Raw genomic sequence first — 21,209 nt, 5'->3', positions numbered from 1 at the left:
CCTCACTATTGTATGGGGTTGGGGGTACTGCAGAGATGCACTGGGGAATCTTTTTGGATGTTTCCAGGTAAGGGTTTGCATAGCAATTGTTCAGAAGTGTAAATTTCCTCTGGGCTATGCTAAAACCATCCAGAAATATGACTTAAATGACAAACTTCAGATAGTTCTAACTGCGTTATATCAGGAAAAAGTTACAAGAAGTCAAACCCTTTTGAACTTTTGGGTAACTCTTGCACTGATCAACATCCCCAGCTCCCCCTCAGTCTCTTCCACACACCCACAAAGCCCTAGGAGGACACCCTCGTTGCCTCCATGGGACTCCACACTGTACAACACCTTACCATCAGGCCTGACTCTCAACTCTGCATTCTCCATCTCCAACCTCTCAAAAAAACCCAACCTGATGTGACCCTACCTCTGTCCACAAGGCCCGTTCCTCCTCTCTCCCACTGAGGCCTGATAGTCTGACCCTACGCACTTACCTTATCCATTTTCCTTCTCCCTGGCCTGTGAAGGACCTTTAAAGCTCACTGGCCCTTTGGGCCTACCTGCTTTATGGCAGCTAGTGCCAAAAGGGGCTTGTGACTTCCTTCCCTTCAAATGAGCTGCCATTGACACTGGGCTGTGGGGAAATGCTGCACTCCTCTGATGTCTGGCAGCCTGAGCTGGAAGGTCGGGCGAGACAAGATTTTGGGTAAATAATTGGGGTTGGATTGGCAATCTGGCTCTGATTGCCACTGTGAGGAAGTTCAGAACCTTATAAAGTCTTTTTTTGCATTCACAGATTGGGTTTCTGAAGATATTAAAACTCAAGCTAGCACTTGCCTATTGTGTACGTTGCTCAGAAATTCCTGCCTGTCTTCAAAGATAAGACGAAAATTGGGTCTTGCGTTGGAAGTTTTTAAAAAGTAAACAATTTGAAATCCACTAAGAACATGACATTAAGAACAAAAGAAGTAGGAGTAGGCCCGACTGCCCTTTGAACATGTTCTTCCATTCAGTACTGTCGTGGCTGACCTCCTGTTTCAGCTCTATCTTCCCTGATTCCCTGAGAGCTGTTTATCCCAGTATTAAATATATCCAACAATGGAGCATACACAGCCCTCTGGAGTAGAACGTGCCAAACATTAGATTCTGCTCCCATTTCATTTGCCACACAAAAAAAAATGATGGATGTAGTTATTAGATTAATATCTGTGTAATAAAGCACCCCTAGTAGACCATAAGAAATAGGAACAGGAATAGGCCATTCAGCCCTTCGAACCTGCTCTGCCATTAAACAAGATAATGACTGATCTAATATTCACTACGTCCATCTTCCTGCCCTATTTCCATAACCCTTAATTCCCCAGCTGATTTTAAAAACCTATCAATCTCACCCTTGAAACTGTTTAAGGACTCGACCGCCACAGCTTCCTGGGGTAAAGAATTCCAAAGATCCCCCATTCTTTGAGACAAGAAATTTTCCTCAGATCCATCTTAAATGGATTTTCCCTCCCCCTCCCTTATTCTGTGACTACACCCTGTGCTCCTACACGGTCCCATGAGTGGAAACATCCTCCCAACTTTTATCCTGTCTAACCCCCTTTTGGCTAAGATCAAGTGTAGTATCGACATGCTGCACTTGGTTGAAGTTGTTGGGTTACATTTTAGCTTCATTTGAAGCAATTTTCAAAAGCGGCATCTTGGCCTTTTGGCTAAGTTGCAAATGTGATCAAGCCTTGGAGGAGGGACTATACCTACTCCAACCAGTTTGGATCATGTAGGTCAAGCCCAAGACAAGAGGTGAGAGCCCTGTCTTGTCAGCTTGGATTGGGAATGTCTCAACTTGTTGAGACTCTGAATTGGACTTGATTGGATTGAATTGGAATAAAAACAAATAAAAAAAAACCTCTCAAGAATCTTAAATGTTTCAATCATGTCACCTTTCATTCTTCTGAACCCCAACCTGTTTAATCTTCTCTCCATACTCGGGATCATCCTAGTTAAACCTCCTTTGTACTACCTCCAATGACGTATCTTAAATAATAGATACAAAATTGTACACAGTATTCTAAATGTAGCCTCACTTGTCCCTTGTACAATTGCAGCAACACCTCTTTACTTTTATACTCCAACCCCCCTGAAATAAAAGCCAGCATGCTATTTGTCTTCCCCTATTACTGTCTGCATCTGTACACCAGCTTTCTGGCTTTCATGAACAAGGAATCCTCAAGTCCCTTTGTGCTACAGCTTTCTGCAGTTTCCCTCCATTTAAACCTGTCCTGTCACCTTCAAAGATTCATGTACCTGAACCCCAGGTTCCTTTCCTTCTGCACTCCAGTTTCCTTTATATTAACCCAAATTTCTTGCGGAATGACATTCACCATTGGATTGCCGTTCTACTCCGACTTTCCTCTGCCACGGCAGAGGGCCACGTTTCTGGCCGGGGCCTCAGAACCCAGCTTCTCTAGAAATATGGAGTGTTCCTGAAAGGGAACTGCTTTTCCATAGCGCTGGATTACCTGGGGAAGATGAGCCCCATTTTATTGCACCAGCTGCCATATTCTAGTGAGTAGAGATTTAAGTGTCCCAGTGTATCTTTAAAAAGCTATGGAGAGAAGGAACTTATCTGAAATAGAACTGCTTCTTCGTAGCTCTGAGGAAGACAAGCCCCTTTTTACTGCACCAGCTACCAGAGGAAGTCAATGGGTTCAATGTGAATAATTGAGGAGGGAGGCTGTGGTCAGTTGTATTGTTAGACTAAGATTTTCTGTCTATATTTTCCCGGGTAATTGTCCAGGTAAGTAGGTTGGAACCCTCTGAAGTCTCTGACTCTTATCTCTGGACTTTGTTGGACAATCCTAGGGAGCAGGGAAATTGCCCACTGGAAGTTCAAATTTCTAGGGCAATTGCCATGGGGTCATGGCATTGGGCCTTCTGAGGGGCCCTGTAGTGCATCTGGGGTACCTTGGGTCTTCAGATAGTCGGAGACTGGAAGATCTGGGCATTGTGCTTCTTCCCACTTTTGTGTTTGCCCATTTCACTAGTCTAAGGAGAAGTCTTTTAGTATTACCCTCACTTTCAGTTCATTGCCACGTGTGTACATTCAACAACATACACACATATATACCACTACATGTTGTTTCCTACCTTTAATTTTGTATCAATACAGCACCTTCTCTGTTAATTCCGTGGGTTTCAATTTTGCTATAAAATCTATTATGATGCTTTATCAAATGCCCCTTGAAAGCCAACTTACACAATGAGCTGCAATACCATCATCAACCCCTTCCATTACAAGATGGAAGAGTTCAGACAGGCTTAACCAACACCATTACTGAATCCCCCACTATCACATCTTGGGGTTACCATTGACCAGAAAGTGAACTAGCTATTTCAATACTAGGGCTGCAAGAGCAGGTCAGAAGCTGGGAATCCTGCAGCAAGTAACTTGCCTCCTGACCCCCAGAGCCTGTCCACAAGGAACAAGTCATGAGTGTGATGGAATACTCTCCACTTGCCTGGATCACTGCAGCTTCAGCAACACTCAAGAAGCTCAGCACCATCCAAAGCAGCCTACTTGATTAGCACTTCCTCCACCACTGCCACACAGTGGCAGCAGTGTGATCATCTGCAAGGTGCACTGCAGTAACTCACCAAGGACTTTTAGGCAGCATCTTCCAAACCCAAGATAGCTCCAATCTAGAAGGACAAGGACAACAAATATTTGGCAGCGCCAGCACATGGAGGTTCCTCTCTAAGCCACTTGCCATCCTGACTTCAAAATGTATCACCGTACCTTCACTGTCGCTGGGTCAAAATCCTTGAATTTCCTCCCTACCAGCACTGTGGGTGTACCTACACCTCGGGGAATGCAACGGTTCAGCGGCAACATCACCACCATTGTCCCAAAGGCAATTAGAGACGTCAGTGGACATAGGTCTAAGTGACATCCACATCCCGGAAATGAGTGTTAACACATTCCCGAGAGCTGGATCCAGCTGCTTTTCCATTAGGTTGGAAGCACACCGATCATGTACGTAGGAATTATTCCCCTTCGTTGTCCTTTTCATTGTTTAATCCTCCAGTCTACACTCAGATAATTGAAGATCTCTATCAATATTATTATTTTTATATCTTTTTGACATTTGTTTTTCTGTGGATTTTCTATTATTTGGGGATAGGATCATAAAATCCCTACAGTGCAGAAGGAGGTTGTTTGGCCCATCGTGTCTGCACCGACCACAATCCCACCCAGGTCCTATCCCCGTAACCCTGCTAATCTCCCTTCACTAAGGGGCAATTTAGCATGGCCAGTCCACCTAACCTGCACATCTTTGGATTGTGGGAGGAAACTAGAGCACCCAGAGGGAACCCACGCAGACATGGGGAGAATGTGCAAACTCTACACACACTGACCCAAGCTGGGAATCAAACCTGGGTTGCTGGTGCTGTGAGGCAGCAGTGCTAATCACTGCCATTGTGCTGTCCCTGGCACTCCTAGAGATATGGAGCAAACAGCCAAAGTAACAGTTACACTCTTTCCACAGGGCTGTAACAGCTTCTTTGATCAATGCTGGCACCGTACCCACCCTCCATGCTTTATGTGCCTTCCGTACTTTTCCCATAGCCAGGATTGTGAAGTGCTCTCATCTCCCCTTGATTGAGCCAGGTCTCCATTATTGCCACTATTGTAATTGTGTGTGACAGCTTGTATGTGCTCGCCCATCTGACTTATTATATTCACTAAGTCTATGTACTCCAAACCTTCCTTTCAGCATTTCACCTCGATTCCTCTTAATCATGGACTACTCTTTGTTCAAATGCAGTCTGCTTCTCCCAACCTGTGGTGTATCTCTATTCTGATGCTTCAGCCCAGTTCCCTACCTGTGCCAAATTAGCTTACACCCTTCCCTGCTGTGCACGTTTATATTATATTCAAAGCTTATGGTAAATAAAATCCATTCCACTTGAGTGTGTGTGTAAATAAAATTTAACCGAGCCTCGAGTTGGCTTCATGCCCTCACATCCTTCCCTAATCCAGAGCTTCAGGTTTATTCTAGTGTCACTACAGTATCCTAGTTAGTCAGAAATGGAGTAGAATCTGACATCTATTTCCTTCAAATAGTTACTCGCAGAGCATGGTGGTATTTTGTGCAAATATAAGACAGGTTTTGACAGGTGAATAATCTCATTTTGAGGTGCTGTTGGTACACACATTGATGTTGACATGTTTCTGCAATGCTGCCCATTATTGTGCGGATGGCGCCCAGTTATTTGGCAGATTTCCTAAGAGTTGTGGTCTTGGGCAAACATTGATTTCCCACCAAATCCCTGACTTACTGTATGTGAACTGTGGCTCTTTCACCTCTCGAGACCAAAGGTCGTGGGGTCAAGGCCCACCTCAGGGATTTCATCATGAATCCAGGTTGGCTGCTCAATAAGGCACTGACGGAGTGCTGCCTTGCTGCAGATATCATCTTTCAACTGAGACGTTCAACTGAGACACTCTGTTATGATCCATGTAGGGACTAATTACTTTTGAAGAGAAATTTGAACTTTCAGTTAACAGCTGAAAGAAAAACTCAAACTTGCGTGTTTTAAAATGTTACTGTAGCAGTTAATTTAAAACTAATGTTGACTTTTATCACACATTGCACTCTCCAGAGAATGATAATTCTTATCTTACTAGTTCACAGTTGGTCTCTGCTAGTTCATTTTCACTTTCCAAGCTGCGTAACCTCTAATCCCAAAACACACACTCACTGAGGGTTACACAGATTTCTTCCTGTAACTCCAAACTAGACAAATCTTCCAATCTTCTTTAACTCATCACAAAGTTGGTGATTCAGTTTGAATGAATAACGTAAAGTCTCACCTATGTTTTCTGTGGTGAACAAGCTGTGGTCAACATTTTCTTTGCTTGAGGTGCAGGCATGGCTGGTTCTATTTCTTGCTCTCTTCCTCTCTGGCTATAGACCATACAAGACAAAACTGCACCTGCTTTCTGAACATGATATCCTGGGATTTAAAGAGAAGCCTGTAACCCGATCTTAAAAATAGCATCCTCTCCCCTCTTTGGTGTGGCAACAGGAAACGCTTTGTGTCCAAGTAGGAATATTAATTTGTTATGTAGTCCCAACCACCTTTCATCTTAAATACCTTTCTGGACTTTGAGAAACTCAGGGACAACTCATTGTAGACTTAGAAAATTATTGTCATTGCCTCCACATCCTTGTATCTCCTCCTTGATAAAATGATTTGAGTCTTTCTTTCATTTCTAGCAATTAAACCATCCAGTTTACTGTGAGGCAGACTCTAGCAGAGGTCACATGTCCCTCTTCATTTACCCAAAATTCATAGTGGCATCCTGTATCAAAATATAATAATCATATAGACCTCACAATTCTAACTGCTTGGATGGGTGTGAAAAGTTGCATGATACTATTTCGCAGAAGAGTAACTCCCCTCGCTCAACTGAAATCATTAGGAATATACTCCAAGAGTACCTAATTAGCTATTGGAAATTCTGATGGTACAAAAGGCACTTATTATGTGCAGCTACTTTCTAGAACTGGTGAATTCAGTTCTGCTAGGTTTTACCATGGTTCAAACTTTGCTTGTCATGATCATGACTAGAAGTTCAAGATGGAAAACTCCTTCATGTATTAGGGATCCCCTTGTGCATTCCCATAGCAATTCTTTCATCAATCAAAGTCCAATTGTTAACCAATCAGCACCCTTTTCTCATGCAATATAAATTGTTGCTCTCTTAGAAATTTGGTATTCTTGGATCTTGCCCTAATAAGTGCAATATGAAAAACTTTGACAGGATGTCTCATTATTTCCAGTAATACTTGGGTAAAGCAGTCATCTGCAAATTTCATTAATGGTTGTTCCTTGGTGGTGGCCTTATGAAAACTGGAAGTGTTAAGTGAGCATAAAATCATTTATTTGACGATTTCATTAGGTTTGTTTCTTTTTACCCACATTTCTTATCTTGGGAAGTGATGTCAGCCTCTCTGTTTGAGGGGGAAAAAAATGCATGCTTATCCTATCTTTCCCAAACACCAGCAATAAGAGCATCTTCCTTTCAAAATGCCCTTGAAGAAATGAAAGCTGGAAGCTATTGTTCCCCAGCAGCCTTAGTGTATCTTGTTTGGATCAGCACAAACTCACCCTGATTTGATGTATCACATCTGACAGTTTCTATAAATTCTGCACTTCAATATGCTCAAAAAATGACTTCAGTATTTTAAGTATGGAATCTTTGACCTGAAAGTACATTCTACTTCTGCAACCAAGCTAGCCTAATAACTATTTCAGAAGAGTCATATTGGATTCAAATTCTACTTCTGAAAGTCCAGCCCATTGTCAGTTGCCTTATTCCCCTGGATCATACATCATGGAATATTTCTGTATTATAATTTCTTTTGACACGCCACAAATACTGAATGTAAACTAATTATGGTGAGCTTTTTGTTTTGGAGGAGTCTTTTGTCCAGGTATGGAGACCATGTAGAGCATACACAGTCTCTAGACACTTCAATATACAAATTTTAACTAGTATTCCTCCCTCGCACCTTCCAACATCTTAAAAACTAGATATCCAAGCATGGTCATTTTGAAGGGTGATGGTTAACGTTTTTACAAATGGCAGTCAGTGAGGTGCCATTAATACTTTCCTAAAACCACTATCATTGTCTGCAACTCCTTATCCATTTAATTGCAAATGTTGACTGGTTCTGTTATGCTGGGTGCCAGTATTTATTGACAGAATCTTCTCTCATCATTGTGTCTCTGGTCTGGCTCTTGGACCCTGTCATATTGGGGTACACAGCACATCTAACTGAGCTGTCTGACATGTGCAGATGTGTCGTTAGTGTACCTTTAAGAGATTTTTTTTAAAAAATCGTTCTCTGCAGCTCTTGCAGCCTCACCTCTGTGTTGCTGAGTTTATGTAGAAATCCTTTTATTGTTACTTAAATGGGGGTTCTTTATTTTTACTTTGAAATCTTTTATGACTCTAGAATCTTTTATGACCTTGCATTGTCAAGAAGCAGGTCATGTAGCATAATTTGGATAAATGTGAGCTTATTCACTTTGGAAGCAAAAAGAAGACGGCAAATTACCTGAATGGCTGTAAATTGGGACAGGGGAGTGTGCAGTGGGACCTGGGTTGTCCTTGGGCACTACTCACTGAAGATAAGCATGCAGGTGCAGCAGGTGGTAAAGAATACAAATGATATATTGGCTTTGTTGCGAGAGGTTGCGAGTACAAGAGCAGGGATGTGTTGTTGCAATTATAAAGGGCCTTGGTGAGGCCACACCTAGAGTATTGTGTGCAGTTTTGGTGTCCTTTCCTGAGAAAGGATGTTCTTGTACTGAAGAGAGTGCAGCGGCAGTTTACCAGGCTGATTCAGGGGATGGTGGGACTGATGTTCGAGGAGACATGATTGATTGTTTTTGCAGGAGTTTAGATGGAATGAGGTGGGGGGGGGGGGAATGTCTCATAGAGACTTATAAAATTCTAACAGGACTAGACAGGGTAGATGCAGGGAGGATATTGCCGATAATTGGTGGGGGGGGGGTGGAAAAGAGAGTCCAGAACCAGGTGCCACTGTCTGAGGATTCAAGGTAGACCATTTAGCTCAGGTGAGGAGATATTTCTTCAACCAAAGAGTGGCAAGCCTGTGGAATTCATTACCACAGGAAGTAGTTGATGCCAAAACATTAAATCTATTCAAGAGGTAGCTGGATATAGCACTTGTGGTGATGATCAAAGGTTACGGGGAAAAAGCAGGATTAGGCTATTGAATTGGATGATCAGCCATGATAATGGTGGAGCAGGTTCGAAGGGCCAAATGGCAGTCTCCTGCTCCTATCTTCTATGTTTCATATTTTTATACATTTTGGACAGATTTTCCTTCCTGGTGAATTTAGGATTTCATTTTCTGTTTGGCTAGCAGCAGTTTTAGTTTTGAAGTGACATCAAGCTGAAAAGAAGTATTTCTCTCTCCCTGGTTTTGGAAATTCTGCTGGTTAGCTGAAAGCAAGACTTGTTGCCTTCCTGGAGTAGAGAATCTGCTTTTAGTAGCTTGACCAGAGTGTCTCCCTGGCATTCTGGGAAGCTGTTCCGACTTCAAGCTTGTCTGTGTGTGCCTCAAGAGAACTGCAGCATTCATCCAGAGGACTCAGTCCCAGAATCACGTGAGCATTAGTCTTTGTTGTGTTAAACCCGTGGAAAGGGCTTTTTGTCTATGGGAAGTTTTGTTTGATTAGAACATTTTAGGTATTTGTTGAGGGATGTACATTATTGTGGATGTTTTGTTTTTGTTTCTAATTGATAAGTTATTGCTAATTTTCTTTCCACATATTAACTATATCCTTAAATAAACTTTGGATGGAAGAAGTTCCGTAGTGGGTCAGTTGAGTCATACTTGAGATGAAACACATTATGCTTATCCTAGTCACATTCAAAGTGCAAAATGTTTGATCCAGGCAGACGTCATAAAACGCTTTGGAATTTCTGATCTGAATTATAACAGGACAATATTTATTCCTCCAATAGCATCATCAGAATTATCACATCTGTGGATCCCAAATTGGCTGCCACATTTTCTACATTACGATAGGGCTGGGACATGTTTTGGGATGTTGTGAGGTCCTTTAATACTCACTGAATCAAAACTAGAACTTCTAACCTGTTGCCTTCATTCACTGCAGTTTTAGAGCAAACCCAACAATTAATCCTTTGAGTGATGCCAGGGTTCATGATGGCTGCTTGCAATTGAAGCATCTGTTTACGTGAGATCTGGGCTGCAGTAAACCATGCCTTTGAAGTCTGGAAGGTGTGCTTTTCATTTACTAGCAAAATAATATGCTTGTGAATGGCAATTTTAGATTTGGCAAGTATTTATAGTAAATCAGAGGGAACAGAAATTACTGACAATGGTCCTGATTTTGCAGACATTCAGAGCTGCAAAAAAAAAGGCATCACTAAGTACTGGTTTCCTCTGGATCCTAATGTCAGTACTAAAACTTCTCTTGTGACCACCTCTTATGGTCTGTGGAGCTGTGAATGTGGGAGTTGTGTTTAGCACAGCTGTTCTCTGAAATGTATTGCACTTAAGCAGCCAAGTAATGAAAAGGTAGGGAAGGAAAAGCTTATTCAGGAATAGATGAAGGAGAAAAATACTGTAATTCATTATTCCTGAAGATTGCATCATGCACTGACTATTGTCAAAAGGTAACTTCAATATCCAACACCACACAGTTCAGCAACATCAACTTGCATTTGAGTAGCAGCTCAAAGTTTTGGTTTGATTTATATTTGTCACGTATTAGTACACAGTGAAGAGTATTGCTCATAGGAAAGGAGAGAGTGCAGAATACAGTGTTACTCATTGCTAAGGTATAGAGAAAGATCAGCCTCTGATCCATTGACTCTGTCTACACTTCCTGCTACCTCGGAAAAGGCTGAGGACATATACCAACCAACTCAAGAACAGCAGCAGGGAAGAAGCTGTTCTTGAGTTGGTTGGTATATGTCCTCAGACTTTTGTATTTTTTCTCCTGATACTCTCTTCCTCCTTCTTGTATGTCTGGGGTGCATGGGGTTCTTGATTATGTTGGCTGCTTTTCCGAGGTAGCAGGAAGTGTAGACAGAGGCTGCTTTGCGTGATGGACTGAGCTTCGTTCATGACCCTTTGTAGTTTCTTGCGGTCTTGGGCAAAGCAGAAGTTGTACCAAGCAATGATACAGCCAGAAAGAACGCTTTCTATGGTGCATCCATAAAAGTTGATGAGAATCGTAGCGGACATGCCAAATTTCCTTAGCTTCCTAAGAAAGTAGAGGTGTTGTTGGGCTTTCTTAATATAGTGCCAGCATGGAGGTGGACTAGGACAGGTTGGTGTTCTGGACACCTAGAAACATGAAGTTCTTGACCACTTCTATTTTGTCCCTGTTGAGGTGGACAGGGGCATGTCCTCCACTATGCTTCCTGAAGTCAATGACTATCTCCTTCGTCTTGTTGCCATTGAGAGAGAGATTCCTTGCAGAAATGTTATCAAACAAACATTCACACAGCCACTTGAAATATTAGGACGGGTGATCAAAACTTCAGTTAGCGATAGATTTTAAGGAACTTCTTAAAGGAGGAGAAGAAGATAGAGAAATGGAGAAGTGTAGGAAGACGATTCCAGATATTGGGCTTTGATAGAGTGCCTGGAATTTAGGTTTACTAGGCTGATGCCGGAGTTGAGGGGGTTGAGCTATGAGGAGAGGCTGAATAAACTAGGCTTGTACTCGTTAGAGTTTAGAAGAATGAGGGGAGATCTCATTGAGACGTATAAGATGATGAATGGGATGGATAGGATAGAGGTGGAGAGACTCTTCCCACTCAAAGGACAGTAGGACTAGGGGGCACAGCCTCAAGATAAAGGGGGGGGTGGTTTAGAACGGAGTTGAGGAGGAACTTCTTCACTCAAAGGGTGGTGAATCTCTGGAATTCTCTGCCCGTTGAAGTGGTGGAGGCTACCTTGCTAAATGTTTTTAAGATGCGGGTTGATGGGTTTTTGATAAGAGAGGGGATTAAGGGTTATGGGGAGAGGGCAGGAATGTGGAACTGAGCCACGACAGATCAGCCATGATCTTATTGAATGGCGGGGCAGGCTCGAGGGGCCAGATGGCCTACTCCTGCTCCTATTTCTTATGTTCTTCTTATGTTCTTATGAATGGAGGGGCCAGCGACATGGAGGATGCATACAAGGTCAGAGTTGGCCCAATGCAGTGAGAATGGAAAATTGTTTGGCAGGGATCGCAAGGGCAATGCCACGGAGCAATTAGAACATGAGAATTAGAATTTCAAAATCGAGGCATTGAAGTAAGTGGATCCCAGCCCAGCAATGAGCACCAGGATGATGGGATTAGAACGTGGGCAACAGGATCTTGGATCAGCTTATGTTACTCAGGTTGAAAATATTTAACAATTACAGGTTGATTTAATCGTGTGACCTTCAGTTTGACGACTTTGAAGAATCTCGTCTAACTTCTTGCACTTATCTGCACTTCTTTCATGTGGAAGAATGCCACAAGTTGCTGCACAAAGACATAATGGAAAAAGAAGACACTGAGCAATAAATTGAAATATTAGAGAGGTGACCAAAAGAGTTAAGGTTTAAGGAGGGTCACAATAGAAGCAGATTAGTTTATGGTGAGAATTAATTGGCATGATCACCAATGGTGGGAGTTCAGGAAAGGAGTAATAAGTGGTGCTTGATGTAAGATTCCAGAGGTAGAGTGTGTTTGAAACTTGAAAGAATTATAGAGGTCAGGATGAGACCATGAGGGGTTTAAAAATCCCCCCTTTTATATAGAGTTGCATTGGAATACAGTGCGTTCGTGCCACACAAATTAACTGCTGCTTTCAGACTCAACAGTTGCCTGAAGTTCCTTTTTTTTGCATTTAAGATGCAGTGGATTATTTTAACATTGTTTTTGTAACAACAGTTGGCCTGGAGTGAGTAGGAAAGATGACTTGTGCAGTCAAGAGATCTAGTTACTCTCCTTTTATGAATCATTTCATAGATGATCAGTCCTTATTGTGTAGCACAGACAACCCTTTTGATCCCTCTCACCATGGGATTCTTCCCCACCCCCCCACATCCCCAATGACCATTCGGCCTCCACCTTTAATGTGATGGTGATTCATACACATAATCATAAAGCAATATGACACCAGGCCACAGAAGGTGATACTAGCTAGGCAGATGACCAAAAGCTTGTTAAAGTTGCTTAAAAAGGGAAAGCAAGGTAGAGAGAGACGGAACTATAGAGAGAGAATTTCAGAGCTGGGAGCTTTGGCAACTGCAGGCACAACCACCAATGGTGGAGCAATAAATAGTGGGATTGCAAAAGACACCAGAAATTGAGAAGCACAGATATCTCTTCTGGAGATATCTCCAGGGGAGGGGTCAAGTGATATTACAGATGGAAATAGGTGGTCTTATTATTAACTCTGCTAAGCTAAAGTTGTGTTCTGGAGGAAGTGATCTGCAGTTAGTGTGTCCTAGCCAACTTGCTGTGCTGAATGTCAGCACAATGAGTTGCCTCTAATTCCATGTGCACCCACTCTTGTTAATAGGCCTGGCCAAGCTGGCCATTAAAAGGTTGAGAGACAGTGGGCAGTCAAGTGGGGCCAGTCTGCTGGGTTTCCCAGGGAGCACGCAGTGTTCACCCACATGATTGAGGTTTTCCATACCCCTATGGCACTGTTGGGACTGGGGTGTTTTATCAACCCTTTAAAACACATATTGTTTTGATGTTTTATGTTTTCTCTGAGATTCTATTTACTTTGCAGTATCCATTTAAGGAACTACATTTTAATTTATCCCTTTCTCGATGCAAAAGAAGCATTTTTGTTAACAGTCTGTTATGTGGAACATTGACAAATATTTTCTGGAAGTCCATATAAATAATATTACTACTCAAAAAGAGAATTCAGTGTTCTTTGTTAAACATCACTTAAGTATTACACAACCATTCTGGGTCTCTCCAATTGGCTCATGTTTGTCCATGCTCAGGTTGGGCTGTAGACTCTTGGATGTCTGAGGATGCTCTTGGTTGCACTAACTGCAGACTGCTATTCTTGATATATTTCACTTACCTTGGTGATAATTTTAAAGTCTGCAAATGGCATAACACTGGCAATGTAATGAACAGTGAAGAGAATGTTAATAACTGGAGACTTCAAGAGGATGTAGACTGAGAAAATATGATGCAAATGTTGCAAAGTGCAGCGTGTGAAGCAATGATGCAATAAAAGCAAATGGCACATTGGTTAGCACTGCTGCCTCAGAGTGCCAGGGACCAGGTTTGATTCCTGGCTTGAATCACTGCCTGTGTGGAGTTTGCACATTCTCCCCGGGTCTGCATGGGTTTCCTCCGGATGTAGTGTTCTGGTTTCCTCCCACAACGCAGGTTTGATGGATTGGCTGTGCTAAATTGCCCCTTAGTATCAAGGGATTAGCTTGGGTAAATGTGTGGGGTTATGGAGATAAGGCCTGTATGGGATTGTGGTCAGTGCAGACTTGATGGGCCAAATGGCCGCCTCCGGTACTGTAAGGATTCTATGAAAGAAGTGGATGGAAGAGAGGGGTCCGGGGTTCTCATAGACAAATAATGAAGCTGGGGCTGGTTGAGAAAGCTCTTAAGAAATATATTTACATAAGCACAAAAGCAAGGACATTTATGATACACTCTTATAAATCAATAGTCAAGCTCCTGCTGTAGTGTAATTTCTAGTTCTGGGCACCAGACTTTAGGAAGCTGGAAAAAAATCTGCTTAGAACAGAAAGCGTGAAGTGGGGATTCGATAGAGATTTTCAAAATTGTGATAGGGCTTAAACAAAGTGAGTAAAGACAAAATATTTCTTCTAACAGCAGAGTTGGTGACTTTCTTTATTCATTCAGGAGATGTGGGCATTGCTGGCAAAGTTAACATTTGTTGCCCATCCCTAACCCTAACCCTATTTTCTGGTTAGGGTTATGTAGGATGGTCTCCTACATAATTCTACAATTGAAATAGATGGTGAATGATTGTGGACGGGCTCGCCTGATATCTGTGAAACCTTTTTGTCTTTTTCCACCTTTTAATGTTATGTGACATACATTTCTAGAAAATTGTTTCACACATCATTCAAAATGTAAACTTGTTTTTAAATCAGTGACGGAAGTGTGTGGGAACTACTTCTTCCTCATCTTGCCCCTCCACTCCTCTGAATTACTCGGAGCTGTGAGAAATGTCAGGAGAAAGTAATTTAATGCTTCAGGATTTGGATGTCCTGACGGGAGTTGGTAATGTTGGATTTTCTATCTTTCTTTGCAGTTGGTGTAATCCGGTGTCCAGTCTGTCATCAGGAATGCAGACAGCCAGATATCATCGACAACTACTTTGTCAAGGACACAACTGAGGTGCCCAGTAGCACAGATGAGAAATTCAACCAGGTAGGTTGATTTATTTTTTTTTAATGGCACGTGGGCTTTGCTGGGAAGACCAGAATTTGTTGCCCATTCCTAACTGTCCTTATTGAACTGAGTGGCTTGCTAGGCATCTCAGAGAGCGTTTAAGAGTCAACTAGATTGCTGTGGGTCTGGAGTCACGTGTAGGTCAGGCCAGGAAAGGACGGCAGATTTCCTTCCCTAAAGGATATTAGTGAATCGGAGGGGTTTTTACACTTGGTTCCTGTTACTGAAACTAGCTTTCAATTTCAAATCATATTAATTGAATTTAAATTCCATCATCCTATGGTAGGATTTGAACCTAGGTCCTCAGAGCATTAGTCTGGGCCTCTGGGTTACTAATCCAGTGAAATTACCACAGCACCACTGTCTTCTCCCTCCTGCACAAAAGGAGGGAGAGAGAGATACTCAAATGTAGTTGTCATAACCTGGCTCCACCAGTTAACAGCAAACTATTGATGTTGTCAGAGATCCTGAGTACCAGCAATCTGAGGCCCTCTTACTCGACGAGTACAAACAGCACTAGACACCTTGCATAATCTGATGCGAGGCCTTTAATGACTTGCGCACAAGGAGAACCACCCTTCAGTTGTCCTGCAAGTGTTTCTGAAGTGACTGAAAAACATCTTAGCAATTCCTCGTCAATTACAACAAATCAGAAACAAGCGATCTTCCTAATTCTTCATTGCATACATATTCACTAATTAAATTCTGGCTTTTCGCTCTCTCATTCAATTAAAAACTGACTTCTGCTAATCCTTCATTCGCATAGCATATCCCCATATCTTACCGTTAGTATTTGTTGTGGAGAAATCTGGTCCTGCTCAGTCTCTGAAGGCCGAAAAGCAGAATGCTATTGGGCCTACGCGGATGAAGATTAGCCTGTTCATGCTGAATAGCTGACACTGACTCCTTTGATGGTCTGCAAGCTGATAATCATTTTAAAAGCTATACAGAGAAAGCATGAAGCTTTAATTTGAACATTTTAACTTCCACAATGCCTATTAATGAACAACTATTTATGGGGGGATTCAAAGCTCCCAGACATGACTCTGGGAGGTAAATGCTGGGACAAGCCCAGACAAGTTGGAGTCAAGTCCCAGCTCAATTCCAGATTGGTCAGCCTGGATCATGTGACCCCTTCAGAAGATCTCCCCTTAAAGAGGCCAGACATCACCATGGTGTAGTCAGTTTAAGGCAGGGCCACTACTTGATAGCAATGCCTTTTGGGGCTTCTGTAAAAGCACAAAAGATATGGAGTGGGATTTTCCAGCCCTTCCTGTTGATGGGATCTTCTGGTTCCCCCAAAGGCAACCTCCTCCTGTGGGGTGTTCTCTGGTGGTGGGATGAAAGAGTTGCACAAAAAACCATAGACACCGGTGGGACTAGAAAAGCCCAATGGCAAGCTGCCTCTGCTGTCAGAAATCACACCGTGGGGAAGGCAGAAAATCTTACCCATAGGCAATCCAATCAGGTGGTATGGGTGGTGGCAAATGGATGTTTTTGTCCATTATTTGCCTCGGGCTCTGACTGACTCCATTCTAAGCTATCATTTGTGCTACTGAGTTTATTTTTAAGAAATGGAAATCAAAAATGGTACACTGAATAAGGGGAAGAAATGTAAAATGGCTGGTCTTTTCCAGATTCAGCACCTCTGTTTGTTTAGCTGTGTGCTGCCTCGGGCTGTCTCATGGATATTGTAATGAGTCTGACAGGAGAATTAGCAGAAATGCAACGTACCTACCCAAGTAGACAGATCAGTACATGTGAAACGAATGTAGAATCTCTTCCAGAAGTGCACACTGAAAAAGGTAATGCTGAATGCCAAATTGATGTGTGCTGCTCTGAAGTTAATTCAGAGCTATTGATATATACGTGGGGAGATGGTGGTGTAATGACAGCGACTAATAATTCAGAGGTTTAACGCTTTGCAACATTGGTTCAAATCTCACCACAGCTGCTGTTGGAATTTAAATTCAATGAATAGATCTGGAATTTAGAGCTAGTCTCTGTAATTGTGACCGTGAAACTTTCATTGATTGTTGTAAAAACCCATCTGGTTCATTAGTGCCCTTTGGAGAAGGACATTTGCATCCTTACACAGCCTGTGACTCCAGACTAACACTTAATTGCCCTCTCAAATGGTCTAGCAAGCCTTTCAGTTCATGGGAAATTAGGGATGGGCAAGAAATGCCCTTCTTCCCATGAAAGAATAAGGAAAAAATAAATAGGTGAATGTAATGTGTTGGGGCAGATAAAGTTTTTCAAACACAAACTGTTGTGTAGTTCCTTCCTCTTTAATACGTAGCTTGAAGCTTAACTCACATTTAGCCTGAGGATAAAATGGCCTTAATAATTTCTGCCCTCCCTCCGCAACTCCACCCCACCTCTCCTGTTGCATAGGTTATGATCTTGCTGTATTACAGTTTTGCTGGCTATCCTCATCTTTATTAGCCTAAATAGTGAGTGTTGCTATGTAGTCAGTAGCAAAGGGTCAGACGTGACCTGACCTTGCAGAGGCATCCAGCAGTGTTCAGTGGAGGGAACTGTTCATTGGAGGCACTGGGCCTAGCTGTAACATGTCTTGCTGCGACCAGGAAGGTCAGTGAACTCAATGAAGAAATGTGCACCCATATAACACAAAACAATACTTGTTGTATTAATGCAGGAAATGCAGTGGCCAATTTGTGCATAGCAAAGTGTTGCAAACAGTATGATTAAATGAACAGTTTGATAAATCCCCTTCAATCATGTTGGTTGAGGGATAAATATTGGCCAAGGCATGAAGAGAAAACTCTCCTATACTTCAGTATTCTCCCATGAATATACAAGATTTCAAACAGTACCTCATTTAATGTCTCCTTGGAAAGATGGCACTTCTGATAGCCCAGCGCTACAATAACTGCGTTAGCATGGATTACATGTTCTAGTCTCTGATGCGAGATCTGAAGCCACAGTGTTCTGATTCAGAGATGAAAATGCTACCAAACCAAGTGATGGTTGGCCATTGTTTGAATGATTATTTACAGTTCATGAAAATGTTCCCTTTGTGTCGTAGGAATTGAGGGAAAAACAGCTTATTTTAGGATTGGACTTTTGGTGTTGGGTTGACATTTTACAAAGTGACCTTGAGGCAGTCAGATTCTTAAACGTACTGCATTGTAGGTTGTTGCATAAGATTAAATTTCACAGGATCCAGGGTGAGGTAGCCAATTGGATACAGAATTGGCTTGATGACAGAAGACAGTGAGTGATTTGTAGAGGGTTGTTTTTGAAACTAGAGGCCTATGACCAGGGTGTGCCTCAGGGATTGGTGCTGGGTCTACTGTTATTTGTTATTTATATTAATGATTTTGATGCAAACTTAGAAGGGCTTTTGGTAAGTTTGCAGATGATGCCAAGATTGGTGGCATAGTGGACCTTGAATAAGGCTATCTGGGATTGTTACGAGGTCTTGATCAATTGGGCCAGTGGGCTGAAGAATGGTAGATGGAGTTTAATTTAGATAAATGTGAGGTGATGATTTTGGTAGATCAAATCGGGGCAGGACTTACTCAGTTAACGGTTGAGTGTTAGACCGAATTACAGAACAAAAAGATCTAAGAGTACAGGTTCATAACGCCTTGAAAGTGGAGGCACAGGTGGACGGAGTGGTGAAGAAGGCATTTGGCATGCTTGGTTTCATTGTTCAGAACTTTGAATGCAGGAGTTGGGGTGCTTTGTTGAAATTGTACAAGGCATTGGTAAGGCCACATTTGGAATACTGTGTACAGTTCTTGTCACCCTATTATAGAAAGGATATTACTAAACTAGAAAGAGTACAGAAAAGATTTACTAGGATGCCACTGGGACTTGATAGTTTGAGTTATAAAGAAAAACTGGATAGACTGGGGCTTTTTTTCCCTGGAGAGTAGGAAGCTTAGGGGTGATCTTATTGAGGTCTATACAATAATGAGGGGCAAGGGTAAGATAGATAATCCAAATCTTTTCCCAAAGAAGAGTCTAAAACTAGAAAGCATAGGTTTAAGGTGAGAGTGGAGAGATACAAAAGAGTCCAGAGGTGCAATTGTTTCACTCAGTGGTGAGTGCCTGGAACAAGCTGCCAGAAGCAGTAATAGAGATGGGTACAATTTTACCTTTTTAAAAAGCATTTAGACAGTTACATGGGTATGGAGGGATATGGGCCAAATTCAGGCAGTTAGGACTAGCATAGTGGTAAAATTGGGCATCATGGACAAGTTGGATTGAAGGGCCTGTTTTCATGCTATAAATCTCTACGACTATAACTGGTTCATGAAAATCCTTCAGGGAAAGAAACCTGCTGCCCTTGCCTGGTTTTGGCCTTAATATGTGGCTTCAGTTGTATACCTTTTTTAACTGCCTTCTGAAGTGGCCGAACAAACCATGTCATTATATTGAGCCATTGCAAAGAATTACAAAACTGAACCTAGGTATCAAACCAAGATGTGATGGGCAGATTCAGCCATAGGAACATCGTCCCCTCCAAATTACACATTATCCTGATTTGGGTGTGTCATAATTTGGTCATTGCCGCTGGCCCTGTCAGCATCCTGGGAGCACTGTGGCTGCATGGAGTGCGTGGTTCAAGCCCAATACCAACCAGTGATACGCAGTCTTGCCACTGACATCATGTCCTGAGAATGAATTTAAAGAAAGTCTCAGTATTGTATTGTTAGTCAGGGCCACCTGCTGTGGGGCAATCCTCTGCAAGTCATCCTGCCAAAGAAATTACTTTAAAATTAAACAATGGCGACTGTCACCTGGGAGGTTTGGTTTTTGGCCAGAATAACCCAGCATTTGTTATCACCTGCCAACTGTGCCTGGATTGAACACAATCCTTATTGTATGTGTGAACCATAGCATTGTGCCTACAGGGAAACAGTACTGGCAATAAACTTATCTACTTGTAAAAATTTTGCAAGTGTAGCGAAATTTTATTGCAGCGCTCTCTATACAGGGGTTAAAAGTGATTACTTTCATAGTGCCTTTAGCACGGTAAAAATGTCCCAAGGGAGTTATTGACCAAAAATGGGAACCAAACCAAATGGAGATATTAGAATAGATTGGTCAGAGGTAGGTTTTAAGCAGTGTCTTAAAGGAGGAAAAAGGAGTGTAGAGGATTAGAGAAGGAATTCGAGAGCACAGGGCCCAGGCAACTGGTGGAGCCCATGGTGGAGCACTTAAAATCAGGTACACATGAGGCCAGAATTGAAGGCACGAGGAGACTTTGACAGGTTGTAGGCAATAATGCCTGAGCTGTGCAACAATGTCCTAAAGTTCCTGCACAGTTGCATGTCGGTCAGTCTCCTACCATGGCCTCAAAACTTTAAGGTCCTATGTATGTAAATAAATCAAACACACACTACAAAAGTAAGAGGGTACATTAGTTATAAGACTGGAGAAGGTAAAAGAGATGGGAAGGGGTGAGGTCACTGATGGATTGAACACAAGATTGACAATTTTAAATTTGAAGTGTTGTCAGACTGGAGCTAGTGGACATCAGTGAACAGGGGGTAATAAATAAAGTTGCTGAAAGTTAGAATGTAGACAGCCGGGTTTTGAATGAACTCAAAGTGAATCCTTTTCCACACTGAATCTATATAATATGTCCACTAATACATTTATGGATTGCCAATGGGTTAAAGTACAAACACCACCAACACTATCCTATATTGAGGGGCGGTGCACCTTGCATGACACTGACATTACTGCCCTGATTATGGAGGTTTGCTGAAGTTCTCCTTGAAATAGACAGCACAATTCTGCAGCAACCATTTCCTACTGCCATTTTGGTTTACTTATTTGTATGGGTGGCACAGCGGTTAGCACTGCTGCCTCACAGCCCCAGGGGCCAGTGACTGTGTGGAATTTGCATGTTCTCCTCGTGTCTGGATGGGTTTCCTCCCACAGCCCAAAGATGTGCGGGTTAGGTTGGCCATGGTAAATTGCCCCATAGTGTCAGGGGGAATAGCAGGATAAATGCATGGGGTTAAGGGGATAGGGTCTGGGTGGGATTGTTGTCGGTGTAGACTTGCTGGGCTGAATAGCAGCCTCCTGCACTATAAGGATTCTATGATTTTGGGTGTCGCTGGCTAGGCCAGCATTTGTTGCCCATCCCTAATTGCCATCAAAGGTGGTGGTGAGCTGCCTTCTTGAATCTCTGCAGTCCATGTAGTGAGATACAC

The 21,209-nt window shown here is 42.4% G+C and overlaps 1 protein-coding gene across 2 annotated transcripts in view; it reads left to right on the top strand.

The window, feature by feature from the left end:
• LOC145344006 (transcription intermediary factor 1-alpha-like) overlaps nucleotides 1–21,209 on the top strand; it is a 127,355-nt gene that overhangs the window by 36,252 nt on the left and 69,894 nt on the right. For both annotated transcript variants that reach the window (XM_080190658.1, XM_080190657.1), the window contains exon 2: nucleotides 14,870–14,988. In XM_080190658.1, coding sequence (XP_080046784.1) covers nucleotides 14,870–14,988 — 119 coding nt within the window. The remainder of the gene's footprint in view (nucleotides 1–14,869; nucleotides 14,989–21,209) is intronic.

The sequence above is a fragment of the Carcharhinus amblyrhynchos genome, chromosome 6, assembly GCF_965287045.1.
Source record: "Carcharhinus amblyrhynchos chromosome 6, sCarAmb.v2.hapA, whole genome shotgun sequence".
In the NCBI taxonomy this organism is placed as follows: Eukaryota; Metazoa; Chordata; class Chondrichthyes; order Carcharhiniformes; family Carcharhinidae; genus Carcharhinus; species Carcharhinus amblyrhynchos.
Note: the sequence above shows the minus strand (reverse complement) of the source record. Positions and strands in the feature narration are given on the sequence as shown.